This window comes from Ixodes scapularis, unplaced genomic scaffold (genome assembly GCF_016920785.2).
Source record: "Ixodes scapularis isolate PalLabHiFi unplaced genomic scaffold, ASM1692078v2 PGA_scaffold4__175_contigs__length_147842914, whole genome shotgun sequence".
NCBI classification, from domain to species: Eukaryota; Metazoa; Arthropoda; class Arachnida; order Ixodida; family Ixodidae; genus Ixodes; species Ixodes scapularis.
The window spans coordinates 114,027,850-114,055,044 of NW_024609879.1; the positions used below are offsets into that span (position 1 = coordinate 114,027,850).

Sequence of the window (27,195 nt, forward strand, 5' to 3'; positions counted from 1 at the left end):
GCTTCCCGGATTTTTGTTGTATATAAATCATTTATTCAATATCAGTTCACAGTCTTTTCAGAACTTTTCAAGGTATTCTCCCCCTGCTTCAATCCATCGTTGCCAACGCTTCACCCAATCATTGAAGGCAGGGCCGTAACCAGGGGGGGGGGGGGGGGGGTTAGGGGGTTCTGACCTTCCCCCCCCCGAAATTTTTTTCTGGGTATGGCCCTGGTCGGTGCACTTGCAGCCAGCCGATTTTAATCTCCACCTCTGCGCACGCGCAGTGGCGCCGGTCGGCTACCGGGTACCAAACCGCGACCGGTTCTCCGGGTCGCTGTAATTCTCCATTATATGCCACCGATGCACGATTCATTGGCAAAATAAGACAATAGACACGTTCAAAATGGCCGCCGTTGTTCCCGAAACCCCCCCCCCCCCCCCCCCCGAAATTTTTTTCTGGGTACGGCCCTGATTGAAGGCACCCTCGAAGCCTTCAACGTGAACCTCCTACAGTGAGGTCGTCGCAGCTTTTTTTGCCATTTCCAGCGTCCCATGCCGAGTTCTTTTCAAGGTTATTTTGATCCTTGGGAACAGAAAGAAGTTCGGTGGTGCCAAATCGGGGCTGTACGGCGGCTGGGACAGCGTTGCCACACCCATTTTGGCCGGCTACTCGGAGACAATGAGCGCGATGTGGCTTTACGCTTTGTCATGGTGCAAGATCCCATTGGCGCGATTTTATTTTCGGGCACGTCGAACCCTGTTGCACCACAGTTTGAGCACTTCACAGTATAACTCCTTGTTGACTGTTTGTCCCTCTGGCACGAATTCACTGTGACCCGCACCTTTTCCGTCAAAAAACACAATCAGCATTGCCTTGGTTCGCAATTTGCTTATCCTTGCTTTTTTTCATGCGGGGAGACTCCTTGGTGTGCCACTCTCTGCTCTGACACTTTGAACTCCGTAGTGAGCCACTCACTGCTCTGACGCTTTGATTCGGGATCGTACTCAAAAATCCACGTCCCGTCCCCTCTGATCACTCTGTCCGAAAATTCTGGGTCCGTTTCGTAGCGTTCACGCAATTCCTGGCTCTTTAACAAATGCTCTTCCTTTATCTCACTCGTCCGGACTTTAGGGACCATTGTCGCGCAGACTTTTCTCATTTGAACTTCATCCTTTAAAATGTTATGAACGATTGTTTTGGGCATTCCACACTCCTCTGCGATCGTCCGAACACTTTATCGCCGTTTCTTGTACAAAACGTGACACGTTTTGCACCGAGTCGTCCGTTTGTGATGTCGACTGGCGTCCCGAGCGGTCGTCATCGTTGACGGACTCCCGACCTTCCCGGAACCTCTTGTGCCACATGAAAGTTTGGCTTTTTTTCATCGCGTCTTCACCGTAGACTTTCCGAAGCATTTCGAGCGTCTCCGCTCCGTTTTTACCCAGTTTCACACAAAACTTGATTGCATAAAGCTGCTCCAGAGACTGGTACATTTTTTTTTTCTCGACGATGGTGCAGTAGCTACCTCTGCGCGGAGAGTGACCTGCCTCAACAACTGCCCGCAGCCAACAGAGACCGGTCTCGCTTTAAAGAATAGATCCTCCACTAACTTCTCCTCCTGAAGCCCCGCCCGGGCAGGCGGCGTTGCCGACTACAAAAAACTATTCCGGGAAGTTTTGGGACAACCCCTGTAGTTGTGATTCGCACGAGAATAGTTTAATGGTCATTAAAAAAAACTAAAAACTAGCGTTGGTTGCAAACTGAGAACAGACAAAACGAAACCGCAGAACTTTTGCTGGTCATAAAGAAAAAATAATACTTTGTACTAATATTTTTAGAGCTCCCTATAAACAGAAAGAAAAAAAATTGCTAGAAACAGAGTTACAGCGGGCGTCAGATTGTAAGAGACCCACTAATTAGCAAAATTTTTGCGCAATATTCACTTGTTACTCTAATAATTAATAAAGATAAACATGGTTTCTAATACGCGGTTGATGAACGTCGACAAAGAAAAAACCTAAATCCATTTATTTTAGGAAGACTTGAAGCACGCTAGAAGCGCGGGCGTCTGCTAAAGTTGCAATTCTTGTAGCAGACGGAAAGCTGGCGAAAAAAAACAACCTAAATCATTATTTTATCTACCGTATTTTCGCGTCACCAGCCTTTAGCCTGCTGCACTAGTTGAAATATTAACGCCTGCCCCCCCTTCGCTTCCCACGCGCTTCAGGTCTTCTTAAATTGACGAACTTTTGGGTTTTTTATAACGCTCAGCAAGTTTCTAATTGCAGCCATAGTTAGCTAATTAGTGTGTCCTTGCAATATCCCTGACGTTCGCCGTGGGTGACAGTTTGTTCTCTAAGATAATTTCTTTCTTTTCCCAACCACCCTATTTCTATAACATTTTGAAACTTTTCGTACAAGCTCCCGGTATAAAAACAGAAGGAACCCGCAAGGACATCGGCACATCCTGAAGCATGCTGTTCATTGCGCACGAAAAAAAACTTCGATTCTTGTGGGGTGTGGTGCAATCCGGAGCACAAGTTCGTCTGCTTCTTGCACAGGTGTCGTGATTTCAGAACGCCGAGCTCTTATTGGCTGATTGAAAATAATAGTAAGTAGATCTCAACGCTTCTAGCATTGACGTCTACCCACTAACCTTCCAGTCAAAGCCAATTAGAACTCGGCTTCGTGCTGATGTCACCGCGACCCCTGTGCAAGACGCAGATGAATTGCTCTCCGTATAGTCACGAGTCAGAGGGTGGACGGTACCTGAAAATGGCACCGATGAGTTCTAAAGTTAAGTCTTTTTTTATACAGGCATTTACGTGATGTCTTCTTATTACTCGAAACTTCAAACAATGGGTTCACAACATTTTGTTTTGTGCTTTTGGTTTGTATATAGTATCTGTTTATGCGAAAACATTTCTATAACATACCGGTCAGGGACCCGTCAAGCTGTACCTGACAGCGTTTTTCCCTGATCGCCACCATCTTATGGTGGAAAATAAACATTAATATTATTATTATTATTATCATAATAAAATTGTTTTAGTTCTTTACGGCATGCATTATTGTGGCACATCCAGTGTAAAGCATCAAGTTATTCTAGGAGGGAAACAATTAGGTAGAAATAGTGCAAGTGGAAGTACAGTGGTGCACCTTTTCTATACTAACACAGATACAAGAACATTGCATTATTAAATAGTCATTAGTCCCATCTTGCAAAATTCTATACAAAGTAGAATTTGTAATTATAGCCAGCAAGCAATAATTATATAATAAAGTAATAAATTATTTAAAAGTGTATTACATATGAGCACTTAAGTGTTTTCATTAGGGGCTAATAATTTATAAAAATGTATTACAGCGAACGACGCCTCTGCGTTGAAAACTTCCTGTACGAACAGGGCGTGTTTTTGCAGAACGGTCACCTGCCCAAAGTTATTTGAGTAGAATGTATCAATAGCGCATTAAGTCGCCAATGGCTCTGCTATAAGAAAATACTGGCTGCTCGCTTTTACTACGAGTACGTACAAAAAAAATTAAACAATAATTGTTTCCCTATCTGTAACGTATCTGTGCATAATAGTCTTCAATCCAGCGCGAATTTAGAATGTCCCGGATGGCAATTGCTATAACACCAGTCTTTCCCGCTCCTTAACTAACATGTGTTGATTAACTTCTTAATTGTTTTTATGGGTCACGTTGAAATTGCGTTATTGGCTGCAATTACTATTAGGGGCCACGTCAATTTACAGGGTATGCCTACAGGCAATAGAGTTTTTGAGCCATCAATCGGTTTTCGCCATTTTTCTCCAAATTTTAAAATTGCGCCTGGAGATAGCGCCCGAAGCCCTGCTCACAATGAAGTTTCAAAGAGAAACGTTGTCGCCTCAGTCACATTGTGACTGGGCTCATACGATTTACCGGCATCACTCTGTACCGGTGCAGAAAAGTGCAGATCAATGTACTTTAGGGCAGTGTTGTACGGAACGGCGTTCCAAGGAACGTCTTCCTTTAAGGAAGAACGAAGAAAGGCCATCGTTCCATTTTGCATCGGTAAAGCTGGAACAGGAACTCGTTATATTTTTACTGGAACGGAAAAAGGAACGGCGTCCCTTTTTTTTCGTCCAGTGATGTAATTTATTTTTATTTCTAAGAGAAAATTATTAAAAGTATAAAAACGATATCTTTACGAAGAGAGGTTACCCGTTAAGGTTTTTTTTTACTTATCTTAGGGTTTATTTTGCGTGCTCTTCGCTAGGTAACAGTTGGTTGGGTACAAGAGAGCGGAAAACTCCCTGTAACGCCAAATTAGAGCGCAGCTCTTGAGGAGGAGGAGGGAAGGGTACTGGGGGGGTCAAGTGACCTTGGGTGGGGGTCACGTGACCTAGGGGGGTCACGTGACGATGACGATGCCGATGACGTCATCAGTAGCGATGACGATGCGGATACCGATGACGTCATCAGTGATGATGACAATGACGATGCGGATGCCGGTGACGTCATCAGTGATGATGACGATGACGATGCGGATGCCGGTGACGTCATCAGTGACGTCACTCATGACGTCATCACCGATGATGACGATGCGGATGCCGGTAACGTCATCAGTGACGTCACTGATGGCGTCATCAGCGATGATGACGATGACGATGCGGATACCGGTGACGTCATCAGTGATGATGACGATGACGATGCGGATGCCGGTGACGTCATCAGTGACGTCACTGATGACGTCATTAGTGATGATGACAATGACGATGCGGATGCCGGTGACGTCATCAGTGATGATGACGATGCGGATGCCGGTGACGTTATCAGTGACGTCACTGATGACGTCATCGGGGGTCACGTGACTTAGGGAGACGTGACTTTTGGTGTCACGTGACCTTGGGGAGTCACGTGACCCCCGATGACCCTTGGGGAGGGGTCACGTGACCTTGGGGTGACCTTGGGATGACTTTGGGGGTCAAGTGACCTTGGGATGACCTTGGTTACGCCGACGGCGACGCCGACGCCGCTCAAGCAGGGAACGGGCCCCTAAGAGCTGCGCTGTAAAATTTTCCGTTATTCCTTCTCATCTTGTCCCCCACCTTCAAACTGAACTACGAATCCAACCTTCACAAAGAAGGACTTGTAGACTGATCTTCCAAATGCCCTACCGTCTTCTTCGATTCTTCGTCTCGCAGACAGCAACATCGAGAAGCAACTGTTGTCAAGTTCGAACAAGGGACTGTGTTAGATTGAAACCTGTGAGGGTTGTAAAACGCTCCTGAAGTCTGAAGTAACAGTGCAAATGGCTCGTCTGAATCGCCCACCACAAACATGAATATGGTTAAAAGCTGAGATTTTTAATGGTGAATATATCAAGAAATAAAACTCCTGCTTCCGCTTATTTTCTTCTCCTGGTGCCCTTCCATAACGTCATTCAAATTCTTTGTCACCATTTTATGGGATACAAAAGACTAAAACTTGGCTCGATCCAACTAAATATGGTAATCAGCAAAATACAAATGTAACCCATATGTAACGATACGTTCCATTTTTTTAGGTGTAACGGGAACGAGTTCTTGTTTTAGATATGAAACTTGTAACGGGAACGCGTTCTAAAAAATCAGAAGGAATGAGCTTTCGTTTCTTTTGTCGAGGAAAATGTACAACACTGCTATAGGGTTCGAATGAAATGCGAACAGTGGAGCACGTGGCCGTCGGTTCATGCTGCGCCTCCTGGAGGCCTCTTGAAACTGATAGAACCGCGGATCGGCGTGTAGGACGCCGCGACGGTGTGCGTACTACTCCAATCCGTTAGACCCTCGCCCAGCACAACACAAGCTTCGATGCTGCGCCGATGGTGCGCTGGAACTTTCGTCTAATGCAATTTCGTTGACTCGGCATGAGCCATGCAAGGATGGTCGCCGCTCGCAGCAGGAGCAGGGGCCCTAATCTGGACACATGGCGAAAAAGTCGGCGAGAAATCTGGCGGCTGTGATTGGCCGACGCCGCACTTGACCTTGACGCCAGCCAATCATAGCCGTCAGGTTTCTCGCCGACTTTCTCGCCAAGTGTCCAGATTAGGGCCCCAGGCTGCTTGCGCGCGCGCCTGGCGAGCATGGTTATGGAGCATTACCGCAACGTCATGCTCCCTCCTAACTTCCGCAGTTTTTTTTTTCTTAACACGCGATGTCATGGTAGTTGAGTGAGTGGGAGCGGCTGCGAGCTTCGAACCTGCTATCCCGCCTGACGGAAGGTAAACCTCGTTGGATGGTTGCCGTTGCAGACGCTGAAGTCAAATTTGGGGGTTTTACGTGCCAAACCCACGACGGGCATCTGGCACGCCCCAGCGGAGGTGTGAGGATTAGTTTGGACCACCTGGGGATCTTTTGACGTGCAACTGAAAGCTCGGTTACACGGCGCCTTCTCCGCAAAAAGCCTCCGTCAGATTGCGGGCATGCAGACGCTGAAGGCAGCTTCACAATGTATTATTTGGCCACTCACTAAGACCTGCCTAGTGAAATACAACAACGAAAGCAAGCCGGCGCAGACATCTACTGCAGGGGCGCTGTCCGTGGCATCAGTTTTTGCTGGGTTCAGTATTTGTGTTATCTAGTTGTTCAATATCTGTTTGCACAAGTGCTCCCTGGCAATAAACATGTCAATTCCCGTTCACGCTGTTTCACAATTTTACAGGAGTCATACGCTCTAAATCAGGACGACTCCGTGGTTCTGATGTAAGTCGATCAAGCTCCACAGGTCTTCCGTGCACGAACGCATTGCTTTAACTTCTATTTCACACTTTTGACACGCGGTGTAATCATTTAATGAGCATTGCGTTATGTCGATGTCAGTGATAAAGTTAATGCATTGCGTTAAAATGTTTTGTGAATGCGGGAGCTCGCGGACCTGCATTTTGGCAATCCCAGCGCCACACACGAGACACAAGAACTAGAGGAGACACAGGGAGAGGACTGGGAGCTCATGCATAAACGTTTGCCAGGTAATTGACTTCACTTAGGCGTCAGCAGCTGTCCTGGGGCTCTAAACTCGTCAAACACAAAGTTGGGACCGAAGTTCACGGAGTGTACCGATTGCACCATCACGACGATGACATCGCGCTTTTGCCGCCGGCATCCAATCGACGCGCTCCGCGAACTTTCAGCTCCAACTTTGTGTTTGACGAGTTTACGGCCTCAGGATCCCCCCCTTCTTTTTTATCTCGAATTTCGCAAAGCTCCTTCTATTGGGCAGGAGATTGAACTCTAGGGGGCGCTTTATCGAGGTTGTTGTCCCCACAGCCCGGTGTTTACTAACACAGCTTAACAAATAAATTGAACCTCGTCATGCACGGTATGGACACGAGCGCTTCGCTCTGACCAATGCTGACCTTCGAATCGTCATCTTCGATATCGCTTGATCAAAAACAAACAAGAAAATTCGGTTTGTTGCCCCCACAGCTGAAGCGTGCCGCTAGAGTCGTGACTGTTCGATCTCCTCCCCAATACTGTTCACAAGAAATGACAACGGCTATTAAGACAAGAAAATATGACCGCACAAGTTAGAAGGGGGCATGACACTGCGGCAATGCTCCGCAGACCCCTGCCCGAGGCAGCTCCTACTGCGAGCGGTGAGCTTCCTCGCGTGGCTCATGCCGAGCCAAGCAGAGCGGCTTGGACGGAACTTCAAGCGAATCACTGGCGTAGCGTTGAAGCTTGGGTTGCGCAGGTCGACAATCAAACACATCGGAGTAGGACGCACATTCTCGCAGCGCCCCACTCTCCAACTCGCAGTTTTATCAGTTTCAAGAGGCCTCCAGAAGACGCAGCATGTACCGACGGCCACACGTTCCGCTGTTCGCATTTCATTTGAACCCGACAGTACTTCCGGGTGTTTTCAGATAGCCTTCACCCCTGGCAGTCTGCACCGAGTGCAACTGGTGCAGTTGCACTCAATGCACACTGTACCCGTGCAGGTAAATCGAGTGCATGGAAATCAAACATAACCACTTTATCTGTGGGGCGTCCTTGACGGAGGTGCCGACAACACTCGGTTGAGATAAGGACGACAAGACTGAAATAAGCGCTTGATTCTTCTAGGCTCAAATTCGGGCGGGGCTTCGGGAGCTTTTTATTTTGTTTTGTGCAGTTTTTAACAACTTTTTGTTTTCCTTTTTTTTTTTCGTAAGTGTTAATTGTATCTTGTCTGCATCGTAGAACAGAAATAAAAAAAATATAAAAACTCCTGGTTTAAAGAATACTGTCCCTTTAAAACGGCAACGCGAGAGAGAGACAGCAAGTACTGCATCTATTTTCGCGCCTTAAAAACAACTTACGCCACGTTCATCGTAACACATCATACTGTTGCAGGCGCCGCAAAGAACCACTCGCTTCTGGCACTCCGTGTCTAGATAATGTTGTAGGTTTTCGTTGAGAACGTTCACATCCCAATCGGAACACTCCCTTTCCATCTTCGGACACTGAGACTTGTGCGTCTGGAAAAAAATCATACATTTCTGCATACACTGGTGACGAGTATTAAAAAATAAAAAATAAAAGGCAGCGTAACTTACAATCTGGAAACAGACGATAAAAATAGCAGTTTTGTAGACCATCAGAAACAAAAAACACCCGGTGTTTTCGGGAACACTTCTAAAAATCTCTACAAAAGGAATGGTTGAGAGAAAAAGCAATCTCTTCTCGTAAACATACAGTTACGGCGGACGTCTGCGATCTTCATGTAATTATTTTCCTGACGACGGCTCACAGTTATTGCATGAATTCTAAAATTACGTAAAATTTACATATTAGCCGATTTACGTACTGCTGCTTCTTGACGTTTATATGACCTGTTTGAATAACACTTCGGTTTTTGTTGTACAGTGATATAATCGTACAAAAATCTTTGGTGTCGTAATAAAAATAAAATCAAACGCTTGTTACCATAAGAACGTGCGTCTAAATGCACTCATCCAATTTCGAAGTTTATGTAGCTTCGAATTTTTCAATATTAACAAACAAATTTCAAATACAGTACCACAAAGATTAATCTGTCATTTCAATAATTAATAAGTTTGGTTTCCTACCTCCTCCATCGAGCAGGGAAATGAAGAGTGGCAACGCTCGCAGAAAATTATACGTTCTGGACATGACAGGTAAGTATGTTTTTGCATGTTGTTCCGTTGCACAAATAAGCCGCAGCCAGAGCAGATAACTGGATCTTTATCGGATTTTTCACAGTGCTCCTAGAAAAGAATAAACAATTATCTACGGATTCGATTCCAAACTGGAGTTCTTGAAACATGCTTCCCACAAAGGTGAATAAAAAAAAACTCATCTTGCTCCCTTGAAGAACGATTTTCATGTCATAGTTCGAGCTCTACGTATCTTTGTACACAGATTTGTTGGTATGCATTCATTACTTTGTATTATCTTCACATTCCTTTTATATTGTGGGAACCATGGGGTTCCCTCTATGCTTATCCAGGCCTAGCTTCAAGCAGGCCGTGGGAGTCGCCGTCACCAGTGGCGTCGGCCTCCCGGATACAAGGAACCACGAGGCCGAATTCCCCGAAGGGGCCGGCTCTCCCTTGCCCATTTTGGGTGAACGCGCCTTCGGCACACCCTTGCGAGTTATAATGGACGCGACTGCCAGCGGCCTCCCCGGGCGCGTCCAATCTCTGAGGCTACATAAGCTGGCCCCGAAGGAGTGCCAGGGGCTCAAGAGGAGGAAGTGGCCGAGTGGGCTAACGCGTCTCAGCTCGGAGCGTGGTGCGAAAGCTTGCGCTAGGAACCTCCTGGGCTCGATCCCCGCCGCCCCCGCCCGTTTCGATCTGGATGAGTTTCGTACCGGCATGCGTTCGTGTGATCGCTACTGCGTGATGCACGTTAAAAACCCCAGGTTCGCGGTTGTACTGCACTCGCTAAATTTCTCATCTACAGCTAAGAGACCGATTACCCGTTGAGGTGCATCTCCATCAAGGCTGTATAAACATAAAGAGCAAACCAATTTGTGCCAGTGACTCTCATTGGCGGAGGCCCTGGCTCTCCGGAGCTCGGTTTTTCTTTGTGGGCCTCCGACTTCCCGTGAATCTGTCTATTGCGGCAGCGAGGGAAACCGACCGGGTAATACTGGCAATTGAGCCAGCGCCCAGACTTTTCCTGTCTAAGAGCGAAGCGTGTTGGCATTTCAGTCAATAAACACGTCATTATCTGGACCCAAGAAACTTTCTGTGTTTCTAAGTGGTAACCCCCAAAAGGGCGAATCCCACAATATCTAAAGCGAGACTGCAACCTATCTGTTTTTAAAATTTATACTAACCCTGGGAATTAAACGTTTTGCTCCAGTGTTACTATATTAACTTATCTCTGCTGCTCCAATTTCCTTCATGTGTGTCCTTTTCTGTCATAAAAAATAACTTACAAACTAAAGGTAAATTGTGATACGCTTTTGAGACGCTCAAGTAGTAACCTGCCATTTGTCACGAAATAAGGGGCAAGTTGATGCAAAATTCTTTTATATAACCAAAGCGTTTGACAAAGTGTCACAAATTACTCTCGGCAGGTATGTCGACGGGTCATTTCTTGTTTTCGTACTTTATAAACTGCACTTGTTTCTTTTCTTGATCAAAAATAGTAAACGAAAACTTCTTTCGTACGTAATTGAAACGGTTCCCGCCACTTATATTTTGCATTTCGATTAAAACGAAGCTTTTAGCGGCTCTGACCAGTAGTAAGCCCCGGACCAAAGACTTCACATGTCGCGCCATCTCGGCACCGCGGGTCGCCCTCGTCGGTGGAGGAGGTTTCCGTGTCGTCCGGTTAAAATATGGCGCACTGATATTTAGTTCCTCTCTCCGTGCCCGCTGGCTTGCCCGAACCCCAAGAGACGTGAAAACCGAAAAAAAAAGTAGACGCTTAAATATGATTGCACGGCCCCTTTAAGAGATATATAACGTTTTCATTAAAGGAAACGTGTAAAACGTTTTCAAAAAAAAAAAAAAAAAAAAAAAACAACGTTGATTATGTTTGAAATGAAGGAACAGTTAACAACAGCTACCACCAATCTTTGTATACGACAAAGATTCGATTGCCATAATCTGCTCCACACAGTAACTGTCCCGCTTGTTATGATGAGCTCATACAACATATTTTCTTGGCGTTATCCTTGTACATGGGAGATTCGGACACCTTCAGAAAATACTGCTGGTGATGACTGGCAGAATCTTTTAATCAACTGTGACGAAAACGCCCAGTGGCTTCAGAGACACCTTCTTATACTAAAATAAATTTAAACTTTTTCCGCATCAATTCGGAGGGCAAGTTCATCTGCTTCTTGCGCAGGGGGCAACGTATTAGATTACCACAGTTGTCGAACTTCCGCGGAGGGGGGTACCCCCCCCCCCCCCCTCACTCACTTCAATCCGCCTAGCGTCGTTCGAAGCGCCATCTATATGTTCGTTTCATAACTATGCGTTCCAAAGAGCCCAGCTGAAGCGCCAAAAGGCGATCACAACACCGCCATTTACCCTGCAGCGGTCACTCGAGGAACTGCACATTACAACCATTTCGGCTCCAATCGGCCATTTCGTAGCCGAAACAGATACACCTAAAAGGGTTACATGGACGCCACCCCTGTCTCCACAGCGGACGCGCCGCGAATTCGCCCTGAAGTTAAGATGAGCCTAGGTCAGGAGGCGCTACCTGAAATTACCGCTGAGGCAGGGTTGTATGGAAACAATTTTAATTGTACCGCAAAACCTTGCAAACTTAAGATTTTAAAACCATCACGCGCCCCTCATTTTGTACTAAACTCCAATCCAACTTACTACAAGAAGAGTTTTTTTTCGTTGGTTTTTACGTTTCTAGTAACGGTGAAACGTACGTATCCTGATTCAGTTACCAAAGCAGCCGTCTGGCGGCTCGTCGAGCGACGCTTGGCGAGTCGTGGTGAGTGAGGGGGGGGGGGGGGGGGGGAGGGGGTACTGTTCGTGCATGCGGCGTCTATGAGCAGTTCCGTAACTGAGCTAATCCATACTCCGCGACAACTTTTCTTGGCAATGCAGTGGAAGGTACAGGCCCGCGACCCCTCTCCCATTTTGTGTGTACGCGGGCTCTCCTCCTCCCTCATTTCCGGGGAGAGGAGGAGAGCCCTGATTGGCTGATCGCGACCCCCTATCTAACGGGGTAGTGGTGACGTCAGAACGCCGAGCCCTGATTGGCTGATCGCGACCCCCTATCTGAGCGCCGTTTGCTTCTTAGCAACGTCGTCTGCTCGCAACCTCGTCTGCGTCTGTCTTACCTTTCCTGCGACTTTCGGAAGTGCAGAGGCCAGATTCACGACACGATCTTACGCCAAAAATGTGCGCAAGACAAAACTTAAGAACAAATTCGTATCTACGAAACGAACTTTTTGTAAGTTTTGCGCAGGTTACGACAAAATCCTACGACAGCTCTGAAGCTGTCTTACGCACTTTTTACAATCAAATCAGCATGTCCGACACCGTCGCGGTCGCGACGAACCACGGACGTTTATTTTTCTACGTGCGCTTCTCACGCGTCCCGACTTCAAGCAGCAAGAAAAAAGTAAAAGGTACTTGAAACAGACCATGACGAACAAGAACGCTGGATCCACAAACACCCGGGAAAAGCTCTAACGGCCACGATTCCACCGAACGCGACCAAGCGAGCTTCGGCTGTTAGGCCTAGCAGGCACACCGCGACTCGGCGACCGTCTGCCCACGACCGGCTGGCGTACTGAATGGAATACGCCCGCGCGACCCTTGTGAACCCTTCCCGTATTATACTTTGATCGCTGACCTCAATTTTAGATTAAGAGGTCTATTTCTTCCTCTTGTTATCTCCTTGTTTCCCGAGGCAACGGTGACTCTCGCGGGTGAAAAAGCGGTGAATCTCCGACAGACGCAGGAAAGGTAAAGCAGCCATTGCTTTGACTAGCAGACGTAAAGCAGACGACGTTAACTGAGCCAACCTCTCGCCGCACACGAAAGGAGGGAAAAAGTATTTGGGGGGGAACTTGCGGACGCTCACTCTTGGTTCTTGGCAAACAAACCTCGGCGCCTCAGGACACCTCGCCAGTGAGTCCTTCGACTTTCCTCCTTGATGCGCGTCTGCTATTTGTTAGACAAAAACAACGTACCGCTCGAGTTATTTCATCTACCCTCTCTGAAAGGCGAAGTCGAGCTCGCTCGAAAAGACCTGCACTTCCGAAAGTCGCAGGAAAGGTATGACAGACGCAGACGACGTTGCGAGCAGACGACATTGCAAAGGAGCAGACGACGCTGAGGTAGGGGGTCGCGATCCGCCAATCAGGCCTCGGCGTTCTGACGATACCGCTACTTCCTTTCGCATGCGCAGAGACGAAAATGAGCCCACTTGCGAGGCTTATACTTGGACTACCTACAAAAGAACGCGCGTTTTTTTTAGGTTAAGGGTAAAAACTCTTATGTTCGGTTGTATTTATGATTCAATTATTCAGTTGATAACACAAGGCATTCAGATTTTCGTTACGGAACACGCGTGAGGAGCTGGGGATGGACTACTCACTAGGGCAACGCAATTTAGAAATATAAAACGCAACAGACTTTATTTTTTCAAGCCGTTTGGGAAGACATCAATTAACTATTGCTTTAAGGTCATGTAGGCTAACTCACAGGACCAATTGTTTCCACTAGAAAAAATTTAGATATGATTCCGTTTAAATAGTTTTTTCTTCAAGCAATAAGTGATATCAATAAGTGACACCAACTGAGATCAAAATATATTAAGGAGTGAAATAGGTGTCTAATTTCATATCATTATCTCCAAACAAAAAGTCGTCGATAAATTCAATCAACTTATTTCACTTCTTTTTAGACTTCCCTTACCTTATATTTGTTTTTACACGTGTGTGTATTCAAGACACGTTTCGCAGGTGCACATGTCTATGGGTTTAAACAAAAATTATAAATACCGCGTCCACTAATGCTGACAACGACGAATCGCTTATAGGGTGAATATTCGTAAAGATAAGCGAGACTTGTTTTTGTTTTGTACCTTATTCCTGCCTGTTTGCGTCCGATCTTGTTGCGTTCTACAGTGCCCGGTTTTCATTGTTTTGTTTCGTAGGTATGAAACTTAAATTTTGCACTAGTCTCGTTGGAATATTATTTAGTATTTGTTTTATTTCTTTATTTCCACATAGTGCAACCTCATTTGAGGCCATTGAAGTAGTGGGGATGTAACGATTCACAGTAAAAGTAAATAAATACCAACAAATCACCCTAGAAAATAACACTTCAAAACAACCAATGGTTAGGACAGGAAACGATGCATAATGCCTGTAATGAAGTCGGTGTATGCAAGAATGCCCATATGCCTGTTGAGGTCCTTCAACACCTCAACCGCACGTTTTGAGAAAAAAATAATAAAGTGATTAAGATAAAACTGAAACGACACAATGTTTAAAATATTAAATTGTCTAGAGCGTGTGGTAGCTGACAATCTCTTCCTCATTTTCAATTTTTCAGATTGTCGCATCACTTCGTGAGAATAAATTTTTGACGTACTGCATTTTTGTATTCCAAGGTCACGTTGCATACCCCGTCTAAACTGTGCTCCTTGTAGCCGGTGTGGGGGTGCGTCTCGTCACTCCTGGTTTCTTCGAATTCCATAGCGGCGTCCTACAAATGCACACGTTTTCAAGATGTCACAATTTGCAAGGCAGCACTTTGATCTCTTGATAACAACTTTCCTTGATGCCATTAGTTTTACCTATAATATGTAGACGTAGCTTAAATAACCATTTACCTGATTCGGCGTCTCTTGAACTATTGGATCGCATTGATTGTTCCGCTCTTGAGTATGCCTCTTCAAATGTTCCTGAAAGATTCAAGATTTCAACTGCCCGCGTAGCTTGGTGTTTTTCTTTTTTTCTTTTTACACAAATATTTCGAGGGAAAGGACAAATTGCCAAGCACACTCTGCCTGACGAGACGGGCACCCCTGTAAACTACGTCAGCAGACAATGGAAGACACGAGTATTAAAACGCAATAAGAAAACATCGGCAGAAACCAGTATAATGATTAACATTATTATATCCACAAAAAATACTTTGATATGTAATAATATGGCTCTCAAACACGCGGTCCGTGACTCGCTGGGACACGGCTCCCGAGCATCAGGCGGCTGCGAAACCCCATTCCCATCTTTCGAGCGCTATATCCGTCACAGATAACGGTCTCATGTCGTCGGTTTGTTTAGTATGGAAACATGTAGCTCAACTTCTTATAAGGCATTCACATATTTCTCTATTTTATTTTATTTTGGAATGCCACTGGTACTATCCAGCAAGACAGGATGCAACTTGACTGCACGAATTCTTGCTCAGCAGTAGTAACTATAAAAAAAATCTAAGCTCAAGTTTTTAGTAGTCAAAAAATACCATTAAAGGGCAGGAATTTTTCTTTTTTATATAATTCTGCTGTAGAAATTGTCGGCCAAGAAATATCTCGTGTGAAGTGTTGTTGTGTCCTTCGAGGCATGTTGGATCTGGCTAATTCATGAGACAATTGGGCGACACATGAACGGCAGTGTGCATATCCTTTTTTTTTATTAAAAATATCTAGCACGCACGCGGCGTGGTGTAGCTTAAAGTTTGTTGTCGCATCGGGGATGGGCCAACCAACACTAGTCTTACAAACAAATTAAAGCTAAGGATGCCACCACTAAAATAGGGAGTTTACGAAAAAATGCACGAGGTACCATCTCAAGGAAATCTCGTATATATCCGTGAAAGGCTCGGCTAATTTACAACGTAAATACCACTGCTGTATTTTTTCTCATTTGCCAAAATAAAGCGTCCCCCCCCCTTGGTCCTTCGTCGGCCCTTGACCTTACGGGGGTGAACTATCTGGCCCCGACACTAAAATTCGTTTGATACCCCAGTGTCATAAAGTGGCTACATTAAAAATAAATCGCAAAGTTATTATTAGAAATTTGTATTCGCAACGATAAACCAAATATATGGAATGGAGATATAATTTCGAAAACCAAATTTATTTCGTAGGGCAGAACTAAAGATACAGTTTTACATATTTTCAAGCTGTTAAGTGATACTTTATTTCGTAAAATTCTCAACATATCTGGTTTATTGTTTAAAGAATGCGGTATTAAGTATGTCAATTTCTGGTTTCCACAGGCTTTCCTTAGCAGTGATATACGTAAAACCTATGTTTTAAATTTATTGAGTACTACATTGAATGTATATATAGAAAGTAATTTGGTGACAAATTTTGTCATTTAGTATATAAATTGAAAGATTTAGGTTAAACAGTTTGTTAACGTTAAGAAAAATGTGCTTCAGAAAGTATGGAGCAGCATGGCATTTTACTCCTTTTGCGAAGGTACGGGACAAGTTTATTTAGTTATTTAAATATATGACATCCCAAGAAACCTTTCTGATTAGGTCTGATATATTCAAAATGAATGGTTAATTAAAATTCAGAACAGTTTGCATACAATTTGCATATTAAATCGCCGATATGCTACATGATCTGAAAATGTCATCATGGTAGTTCAAGACTAGGTTTTGCTTCTCCTGACCACTGCCCAAAGCGCAGGAAATGCGCAGTAACACATCGTACATTATATACGTGCATTCTTCATGATTTTGACTTACTGACACGAACTGCCTCTTGCTTTGCATTCTGGCACTTGGCTGAGTAGTCGTGTTTAAAAACACACTACAATACTTTACATGTTGAATACGAATTATGCAGCTGATTTAGTCACATCTCTAATGTATCTATAGGTGCATTTCAGTATAATACTCAATATTCCGAAAAACCCCATAATCTATGCGATTCAAAGTACTTCAAATTTGAAACGTGAGATGCATTGGATAATAGTTCGAACATCTGCGTTGCTTGTCATAGGCAAAACACTTAAAATTATAAAAAAAGTTAACAATTTGGAAGTTTGCCTCCTCTTGCTTTTACAAATATAATTAATAACTTGTCTATAGTTAATGCAATTAACATATTGCAAATGTTTAACAAATTATTTCTTTTGCTTATAGGCCAGTTGGTGTTGAATGTTAAAGTACAAGCTACGTACCACAAGAGTAGAAGAAAAGAACTGGACACACCGTGAGCAACAGTGGTGTCCAGTTCTCCTCCTCTTTGTCATCATCTTCGAGCGCTGCCATGTATTCTAAAGTTCACAGCCTTTTTCTTTGCAACTGTAAAGCCTATGATGATCAGGCACATTTCAGAAGTTTTTAATAGTTAAAAATGGCTCATAACATAAACGCCCTCTCCCATTTTTTTAGTCAAATGTGTATAAGATGCTGTGCTACACCCACGTAAAGTGAAACAAAGTGTAGGCTTCGCCGCGATGTATGTGAGGTTGCGGATAACCGAGTTTCTTTAAAAGTTAAAGTGAGTCAAAAATCGCTGTTTACCAGCATCCCAGCAGAACCGTAGTAGTATGTGTGGAACCTCTTTGAAGTACTAAAAGATTCAGTTTCAGCATTATATTCCAGGACTTGGTAGTAGACACTGAAAGCATGGAACCTTCGGGGGTGTTTGGAATGCAGGGATACCCAGCGGACCTTCTCGACAATCTCTTGTCTACGAGAATTAAATTCGGATATTATTCAGGATACCGTAACCTTTTCAATCGTTGTTATGACCAGATACTCACCACGTAGTCGCTGTTCTTGACAATCTCGTTGCAGATGTCGCATCTTACACTGACAACATCCGAAAATCGCAGTGGCTTTTCTGATACATCCTGATGCTAAAATAAATTAGACCTTCATTTAGCGTGGAACTTCAAAGAAACATGTCTCATAAAAGGAGATCAATCTTGTTTTATTGTGCTAAATAAAACTAAAAAATGTTTTCGCAGGACAAAATGCCACTAGCTGTTTCACATATAAAACCTTCCTCTAAACAATTCCCACCGCAATGAACGTAAAAACGTTTGCAAATGATTCGTGTTTTGCACAAATTTCAATTTCCGCGTACGGACATTCCACCGCACCAGTGAACCTTAAGAATACGTTTTGCTAAAGCATATTTAACGGCATTATCTCGCATATAGGCTTCTTTAAGAGAATTAAAGGTTAACCTAGAGCAGACTTGCACGGTAACCCTTACAAGTAATCAAATTACTTGTATTCAATTACTTTCTAAGAGTGATTTTGTAATTTGTGGAATACATAAGGAAGTATTCAGAAGAGCAATTGATTAATTTTGAAAGCACTAAAATTACTTGTAACTGTTGCATTCCCCTTCCTTTTTCTACGGCGCCCTCTGTAAAGTTTTCTACCTAGAAACCCTCAAACCAAGTCTCCGAAAAAAGAACGGTTTACCAACATTAGTGGATTAAGAATATAGGTTGTTTATAATACAGTGTTCTGGAATGTAGAATGGGGAGTAGTGACCGCAAACGAGGCCAACGTCAACAAAAAGTGCTGTGCCAAAAAAAAAAAACGGATGGCTGCCTGTGGCGCTGTAGTCGACAACTGGAGGAGGAAACGGCTATATCGGTTGCTTCCTCTTGCGTTAACATCCATCGGGTGCTCTTGGCGGAAACCGCTTTAGCCGCTTCTCCAAAAGGTTAGATGGGCTGATCACCCCAAAGCATTAACTCCGGAAGTGATAGCACTTTTGTTGCCACTAGGTTGAATTTTTTTTTAAGTCACACAATCGCGCCACAGTACAGAAGCATAAAGCGGCAAATACGTGAAGCTTCAACAGTCGGTCCGCATAGCTTTTTTGTTCAGTTTTGCCATCCGAAGCATCTTTTTACTTTCAGTACTTTTAGTAAGTTCTAATTTTGTAATTGTGCCATGCCCTTTTCTGCTGTGCACCTAATTGTATTATTTCCCTTAATGATTCCACGTGAACGTGTTCGTCGTGCCTTTTTGTGTGTATTGTCATGGCGTACGCCTGACGTAACTTTTTTTTTCGCTTCGTTTGATTTTAGGATGCATAAGTCGGAGCAGCTCTGAGTGCCATGTTTTCAAGATAGTTTTTATTTTTGCTATTACCATGAGGCAGAGTTTCCTTTTTCATTTACTTGGTCGTGTTCTTAACATCATTAATTTTTAAGTTGAAATAAATGTTATTTGAAGTGATGGTGGAAAAGAGGAAAGAATCATTTTTAATCAAATGAATCAGATTTTTTGAAAATCAAGCTTTCGTGAAACAAATATTTTCAGCTCAAAATTATTGAATTTTTTATCATTAGATCTCTATTTTTAATGGCGGCGTTATATAACTATTTACTGCTCTGACAGTAAAACAATTCGTGAATAAATAAACACGGATGGGAAGCGCATTGATGACAACGGTAAATAAAAACGTGTTCAGTAATGTTTTGTGAAAAAGTGATTGATTTAGTTTATTATAGCAAAATCGGAGCGACTCAAATTTCTATAGCCAAATTTCGGAGAGTTAAATAATTATTTAAATCAAGATTTAAATTTTCTTGATTTTTATTATTCACCCTGTTGTGTTACTATTATGTTAAACAGCATGTAAGGGATTTTTTTTTTTTTTGCTATGACAAACAAAATGAGGAGGTGTTTTTATTGGGAGTAATGGCTATAGATCAGTGGAATATCAAGAACTGAAGAACACAAACGTTAAGAAACTTCCGCATATATGAACAGTGAGCAGCTAAGGAAACCAGGCCGAGCTTGCATTTATCTCCCCAACTTCCAAACCAGTCTGCTAGTAAAAACATGACACTGAAATAATTTTGGTGGATCAGAACTTTTCATTTATCGAGCAGATATAAACTGAAGAGAAATACCAAGCATCTTTTTCTCGCCTCAGTAATAAACTGCGCATCACCGAACCCGAATCTACGTCGAAATGAAAAGCTAACTGTTGGGATCTGATTTTATAACTGAGCGTATAAGCTTCTAAAATGTATAAGCGTGAATAGCGTCCGCTTCTAGGAACGGGTTATTTTTTCATTGATAGTTTTTGGAGAGTAGTCATAACTCATAAATTCCAGTTCTGAATCATAACACAACATTCGAATCTCTAGAGCTACATTTTGTTGAATAGTGAGCTGACTGAGCAATGGCCTATAGTTTACTTTTCTTGTAGCGGCATAGGCGTGTAGTTTCAAGCTTATCACTTGTGCCGTGTTAAACAGAAAGAAACTCATCGCCGCTACATGACACCTTCCAAGCATTTGAAATACTCTTTCGTTCAGTCTGACGACCGCAGAGCTTATAAACCGGTGTATAAAATGGTGTGCTGTCTTAAACAGATCTCTAGATAGGACGTAACGTCACTAGATAGCGAGTAGCAGCCGCCCCATCTTGCCAGCTCGACTGCTCAGGGAAACTACACCAGCGCCACAAGGCGGCATCCGCTTCGAAGGCCTCACGGAGGGTGCGCCACTATTGCCCCTAAACGCCTTCTAGAACAGTGTTCTTGTGACTTGGTGATTCTAATCTAATAATGGACATCACGGAACAACCTTATCAAACCGGCAGAAAAATGTGTTATTTTGAAAAATTGAAGCCATCGGAAAAGTAACTCCAGTTACTATTCAAGCAACTGCCAATTGCTTTTTTTAACTAAGGGTAATGGTAACCGCCATCAGTTACTTTTTTTCGAGAAACGTGTGCAAGACTCATCTAGAGTTTCAGGTTCTTTGTATTGGCGTCCCGATTACTGGGTTTGTATGCAGAGAGATTTCAGCTCTGAAGGATACATGAGAAACTGGGCATCGAAGAACCGACTGAGATAATACAAACTAAAAACCTAAAAAAAATACAGCAGCCAAAATATATATTTAACTTGTTTTCGGATACAGATGTTTCCTGGACACAAAAAGAAAAGAGTCATCGGACTAATTTTAATTGTTTCCCAAAGAAACGTTTGCAATGCATCGGGATGCATCTTTTTAATACGAAATTATAAAGACCAAGTAATATATTCATAGTGAAATGGCACTCCACGCTTAAAGCGTCACCCATTTAAAATATTACGTATTATTTTTTCTTCTTGTGTCCAGTAACCGCCGAAGCCGAAGTGCTGGTACACACAGATACTCTCTTTAAGCATACTAAAGCAACAAAATGACACAAGCACAAAAAAATACTGACCTTAATAAAACTGAATGTTTTGGGCATGTTTAAATGAACTTTTACTATCCAAGATATCGACCTCCATGCTAAGTGTACTAACACTAATTTTTGTACGCAAGAGGGGGAAAGTGAACATAGGTATTGCACAAAGAACGTGGTGGGGTGGCGATTGCTCACAGGTGTAATGCCGCTTATTGTACTTGCTAAAGATTTTTAGCATTTTCTATTTTCTCGATCTTTGCGTGTATACACAATAAACATTACGCACATTTACATGTTAACTTTTTTAACGGGATCATAAAACTATATATTCATTTTTCTGAAAGACGAGGTGCTTAAAATCAAGGCACCTCGAAAAACCAAAAGCGTATTTTTGTTTTTGTTTTGTACGTTGTTTTCCACATTTTCTGTTGTTACTGTTGAGTTCTTTTGCTCCAATTTCTAGTATTGCTTTATTTTGAAGATGTGTTGTTTAAGATATAAGCTTCAATACTCTCGTTAAATGGTTCTAGAAATGTAGAATGCTAGTTTTTTTTTTTCTTCTTCAGTATTTATTATCAAATTCCTTTGATAGATCCAATTCCTTATCTATTGTAGTTTTCAAACTAAGGAGTAGTTGTGGCGCATTACAATTTAAAATTCAAATCTGTTATGTCCAAACAGAGCTCCGTGTCCAGGGTTTGGGCATGTCTTATGGCAATTCTAGTTTCCCGAACTTCTATAGCTGCGGTCCTAGAAATTAAGAGAATTTCAAGCCGTTGTAGTCTGAGCGGCAGTCCGTTAAACCAGTGCCAAGAACCCTTAACTATATTATTTTACTCTAATATGTCAACATATCTCAAATTACCGCTTACCTGATTTGTCGTTTCTTGAACTTTCGAACACTCCACGTCACCCTGATTAGTGTGCTCATAGAGGTGTTCCTAAAAAAATTCGAGATTTCAAATGGATGCGTTGCAAACAGTGTTATTGAGATGCTAGAATATATTTCGAAGTCATGGTCGTGTTTCATGATTATACTCAGCTGTGTATGGAGACTGACCGAAGGGCAGGTGAGTAAGTAATAGGAGACCATGCTGTACCACTGCTCGTTTTTGTTTTTTGTTAGAGAGCTTTAATAGCTGTTTGGTATGTTTCTGATTCAGCTAAATGGTTGACAAGTTATGTTTAAATTACATTGTAACGTTATAAACAAGGCACATGAATGATCTAACTGATTTACAGCAACTGCTCAAGCTTATGTATGGGCTGAATTTTAGTGTATGTGTCCCAAGATTGCAAAAAATTTACAAAGTCTATGTGACGAAACGTGACTACTTCACAACAATAGCTGTCCCTGGCCCCTAACCTTGGACACTGGCTTCTAGCATCCAGCAAGAAAAGGGGGAGGGGGGGGGGGGGAGTTGGCAAGTTGGCAATAGGAGAAACTCATCCTCTTATATGTAAAAGGGGATAATTGTGTTGTATCACTTTGATAAATACCATCAACAAACTGTCTAAAGGCGATTGGGTCCTTGTATTGGCAAATAATTTTAAGGAACATTTATTGTTTTGTTCTTGTTCACAGTATACCAGTTTAGAAAATGGCAACTCAATATTCAGCCACCAGCCAGAAGTTCGCAAGAGTAGGATAACCCATAGGGCTTAGGCGCTTTTTTTTGTATTTTTTTTTTCAAATGTGCCACAATGTTCAAGTTTTGGACGAACACTGACGCTACTCGCCAATTTAGCAGCGCAGTTATTTTATATCTGTCATTAGCATGACGCGCCATAGAGTTACAACGCACTGTTTAATATTTCCCTACCTCCAGCTTTCCAAGGAGAAGCACCTTGTGGCATACGTCACATTGGACTTGCTGAAGTATACCCGGAAGGTTGAAATCAGAACGGATTGCGCCAAGCTGAAAATAATTTTATTGGTTCATTAATACTGCCGCAAATCAAAATACCCTATTATAGATAGATTAAAATGCCAGTTAAACAAATTATACCTTCAAAATGACACACCTGCAAAATACTGGGTGTATCAAGGGGAGGCCAGGCTCTTTAAATGGACCGCAAAATTCGGTTTCTTAACCTATCGCGCTACGTTTTTGTGCAGCGCTGCCCACAGATGGTGCTTTTTTTTTTTTTGTAAAATTTGCAAAGAGCGAACGTACCTGAGGAAAAAGTAAAGAAATAAAAAGGCTTAGCTCCTATGAAAACGCAGCGACGCCACCGGTCTTCAAACAACACGGCGCCGTTTCGCACGGCAGACAATAGATGGCTCAACGAACGCCGCCAACGAACGAGCATAAGGCGCCGAGAGCCGGCGTTTATAGCAGACGATCTTTTCGACTCAAAAGCGGCGCGCATTCCCCAGGCGGCGACAGTCGCAGAAACAAAAACAGGCGCGGTAACAGCAAGGAACTGCAGTTGCTTGTCTGCTAATTACGCCGGTTCTCAGCGTCGTATGCTCGTTCGTTGGCGGCAGTTGCTGGCAATTGCCGTCGTGGCCGCTTGCGCCATCTCTTATCTCCCGTGCGAAACGGAGCCGTGTTGTTTGAAGACCTCTGGCGTAGCTGCGTTTCCATATGAGCTAAGCCTTTTTCTTTCTTTATTTTTTGCTCAGGTAAGTTCGCTCTTTGCAAATTTTACAAAACAAAGGCACCATCTTTGGGCAACGCTGCAGAAAATAGCAGCGCGATAGGTTAAGAAAACCAAATTTCGCGGTCGATTTAAAGAGCCTGACCTCCCCTTGGTACACCCAGTAGATCACGCTTAGAAATAGATGACAAGATAAAACGTGAGCAAATACTTACATCTACAGTAATCAAGGACAATTTGAATAAAACGTGCTGTTGTTGAAAGAAAGTTAGACATTTCAACACAACAAACTGAGCAATACGTCAATCAGTGCAGGCGAAAACACGATTCTCCCGATTGGTTAATCTGAATATATATTCAAGCAAATTTGTGCAGCATATTCCTCTCCCTAAAAGCTCGCGGAAGTAAACATAACTTTAAATAATCATTTTATGGGAACGTTCTTTGTGCTGGATAAGGGCTATAATGTGGTTTATGGCATTATGTTTATACTCATGTCCAGGGATGGGCAGTATTTCAAATACTTCGTGTATTTTGCATTTGTATTTAATTACAAGATGGGTAATGTATTTGACGTGTGTATTTAAATACTAAAACGTGGGTATTTCAAATACAATTGTAATTAAATACAATTTTGTGGGCGAAAATACATCCCTCAAGTTTATTGTCACTGTCCAGAACAGGAAGAAAACTACGTTCTGCACCGAATGCAGTGTCTCTCAATCAAGCACAAGCGTTTAGCGACTTTGTGATTACGGTGCTAGTCCAGGGCAAGAATAGTGACGAAATCGACGTTCACAGGCAGGATGGCTAAATAAGTGGCTGTGACAAGTTGTGATGCTTTCCAGCCTGATTTCCCTTCCATATTTTTGCCTGGAACATTCTAAATGCGCGGGTCGTCCAGATTTTCGTAACTGGTGCGAGTTGCAACAATAAAATGTTTCTAGCTAGTGCTGCGCGTCTTGGTCGTCTCGGTTCTTTGTTGGTCTATACCAAAATCTAATCGACAAAAAAAGCTGCTTGAAGCTCTACTTTTTTCACCTATTATGTCCAAGCTTATTAAATTTTTTTGTGATTATATTTCTATTACGTTACTAGAGCCTCGCACATTAACTCCCGAGTGTGCGACGCAAAATAAAAATGAGATACCCAGAAACCCGTTGCAGGTGCCCTGAAGTCGCTGACGCAAATTTTGAGGACTGTATTTGGAAAAGTATTTGGAGGGGACCAAATACATTTGGTTGTATTTGTATCTTGTACTTAAATGCTTTTTTGGAAATGTAATGAGATTTGTAATTAAATACATTTTTGACGAAGTATTTTCTATTTGTATTTCGATACATATTTGCATGTATTTTGCCCATCCCTGCTCATGTCTATATTATATTCAAACGTTTTTGTTTGTAATCTACCAGAGCCCTCGATTCACTCTTGTTAGACAACTGTTATCATCAGGCGTTGCGTATTTTTGCATTGCTTACTAAAAAAAAACTGGATCACGATCACTACTACTGTATTTGGAAAGCTTTCTAGCAGCCAGAGCAACCGACCGCTCCTCACGCTGATGCATGTAGGAAGAACAAAGTTATACTGCCTCTTTCCGACGTCCCACTAACGCCACCTCGAGCATGGGGCTGAATTTACCTATACCTTTACTTGTATTTCAGGAGGAAAATAAACGTACTATAAATGGTAAGGACGCAAAAGTAGTGACTATCATTTCATGTTATTTAACTCGCTTTATATATCAGGTTTATTTTATAACTGCACATTTCGCAAAGCATAAATAAACAAATAACATAATGTATTTTGAACATTATTATCTAGAGCCTACCTTAACTGGCAAACGCCGCCAAAAAGAATGGGAAAACATAGCTACTAAAAGAACTAGATCATCGTTCCAAGTTCCAATGCGTTCAAAACTGGGATTTTTCAATATTTTACCATATCTGCTCAGAAAAAAAAACTAATGGTTCAATTTTTTCACAGAAACCACAAATATTTTGCCCACCTGTCTTTAATTTTAATTTCAGAAAATAAAAGACGTTTACCATTCTCTGTAAAGCCGAATTAGAGCGCAGCTCTTGAGGTGGAACAAGGAAGGGTACGGAGGAGAATTCACTGAGAAATTGTGGGAGAATTTCATGGTAAATTCCCCCGCTAAAAATTGCTCCACTAAATTTTCCGTTTAATCTCGCGGGAAACGTTTTCCGCTAAATTTAGCGGCAAAAATTTATGGAGAAATTTTCCTGCTAAATTTAGCACAAAAAATTGCCCGCTAAACTTGGCGGAAAGCAATTGCTTGCTAGATTTCACGGAAACATTTCGAAAAATTTAGACGCAAGATTTTCCGCTAAATTTAAACACGAAATTTCTCCGCTAAGTTTAGTGGAAAAATGTTTCGCCAACTTTATACGCCGTGTGATGTCACGAGGGTGATGTCACACGGTGACGTCACTCGTGACCACCGTGACGTCACAAGTGATGCCATTATGAGAAACGTCCCATGATGCAACGCGCGTTGCATCATGGCGATGCCGCTAAAGCCGGAAACGCATACGGCGACGCCGCTCAAGCCGGAAATGGGCGCCTAAGAGCTGCGCTCAAATTTTACGTCACTTCATCAAAATTAGGACGTGGAGTAAGGATTCTTGGAAAGGCTCCAGGTGAAGACAATCTTAGCGAAATATATTATTTAACAAAGGTACACAACGGTTCTTCTGTAGAAATAAACCAGTTTTTAGTCCTCGTCATAAACTTGCCCTTCCCCTCTCGCTCTTTCAACAATATTCAAATCTGCTTACTTGTTCAGGTGCTGTGTTTACACAACATTCATCGCAATAATATCCATTGCAATGTTTTTTGCAGTCAAAACAGAGGCCATGGTGAGGGCACAGAAGGTGATATATTCTTTTCGGAATGCAGTTGCAATGTTTACATCTTGCGCGGTCGGGCACCTCGTATGGAAATCTCAGGACACGCACGCCTAGCCCGGTGAATCCCTTCACTTCACGGTAAGGGATGTTGAACCTATAAAAAAAAAACGTCGAATGTTCGATTGAGGTTGACATCTTTCTCAATATACTAGGTAGTACACCTTGACTGTTTTGGCCATGAAAAATAGCTTAAAAACATGAAATTCTTATACACCATGTGTCAATTAAGTTACGCGAAAGCTTAAATAAAAAAACTCGCTTACGCGAACGACACCAGCCGTATTTTGTTACCAATCGTCTTGCGAAGGAACCTGTACTTTGTTAAGTGAGCCTAGTTTAGTCATTATTATGATTAATTAGTTAACTCTCTGAATAATATTTTCAATGGTTGTCCCATCAATCGGAAAGCTATAGAGCGCTCTGAAAAGGTCTGAAAAGGCCCGATTGAAGGGATTGCAGCACGACACGATTGCTGTGCTTTTCTACAGCCCAAAAAGAAAGCCTCGTGCTTGTAACCCGTAATTAGAAGAGACGCGTTGTCAATTGATTTTCTTTTTGTTTTAGGCCGAAACAAAAGA

General features: G+C 42.8%; 1 protein-coding gene across 9 annotated transcripts in view; it reads right to left on the reverse strand.

The window, feature by feature from the left end:
* LOC115308579 (TNF receptor-associated factor family protein DDB_G0272098-like) overlaps positions 1–26,708 on the reverse strand; it is a 183,088-nt gene extending 156,380 nt beyond the window's left edge. For 6 of the 9 annotated variants that reach the window (XM_040220927.3, XM_040220922.3, XM_040220925.2 and 3 more), the window contains exons 1-8: positions 26,486–26,708; positions 22,901–22,996; positions 21,950–22,018; positions 17,681–17,776; positions 14,785–14,856; positions 14,544–14,657; positions 9,063–9,221; positions 8,313–8,471 (exon numbers count right to left, since the gene is read on the reverse strand). In XM_040220927.3, coding sequence (XP_040076861.2) covers positions 8,313–8,471; positions 9,063–9,221; positions 14,544–14,648 — 423 coding nt within the window. In that variant the 5' untranslated portion in view covers positions 14,649–14,657; positions 14,785–14,856; positions 17,681–17,776; ... (1 more) ...; positions 22,901–22,996; positions 26,486–26,708. The remainder of the gene's footprint in view (positions 1–8,312; positions 8,472–9,062; positions 9,222–14,543; positions 14,658–14,784; positions 14,857–17,680; positions 17,777–21,949; positions 22,019–22,900; positions 22,997–26,485) is intronic. The other 3 variants (XM_040220924.3, XM_040220928.3, XM_040220931.3) reach the window with 3 other exon arrangements.
* Positions 26,709–27,195: the final 487 nt, after the last annotated feature.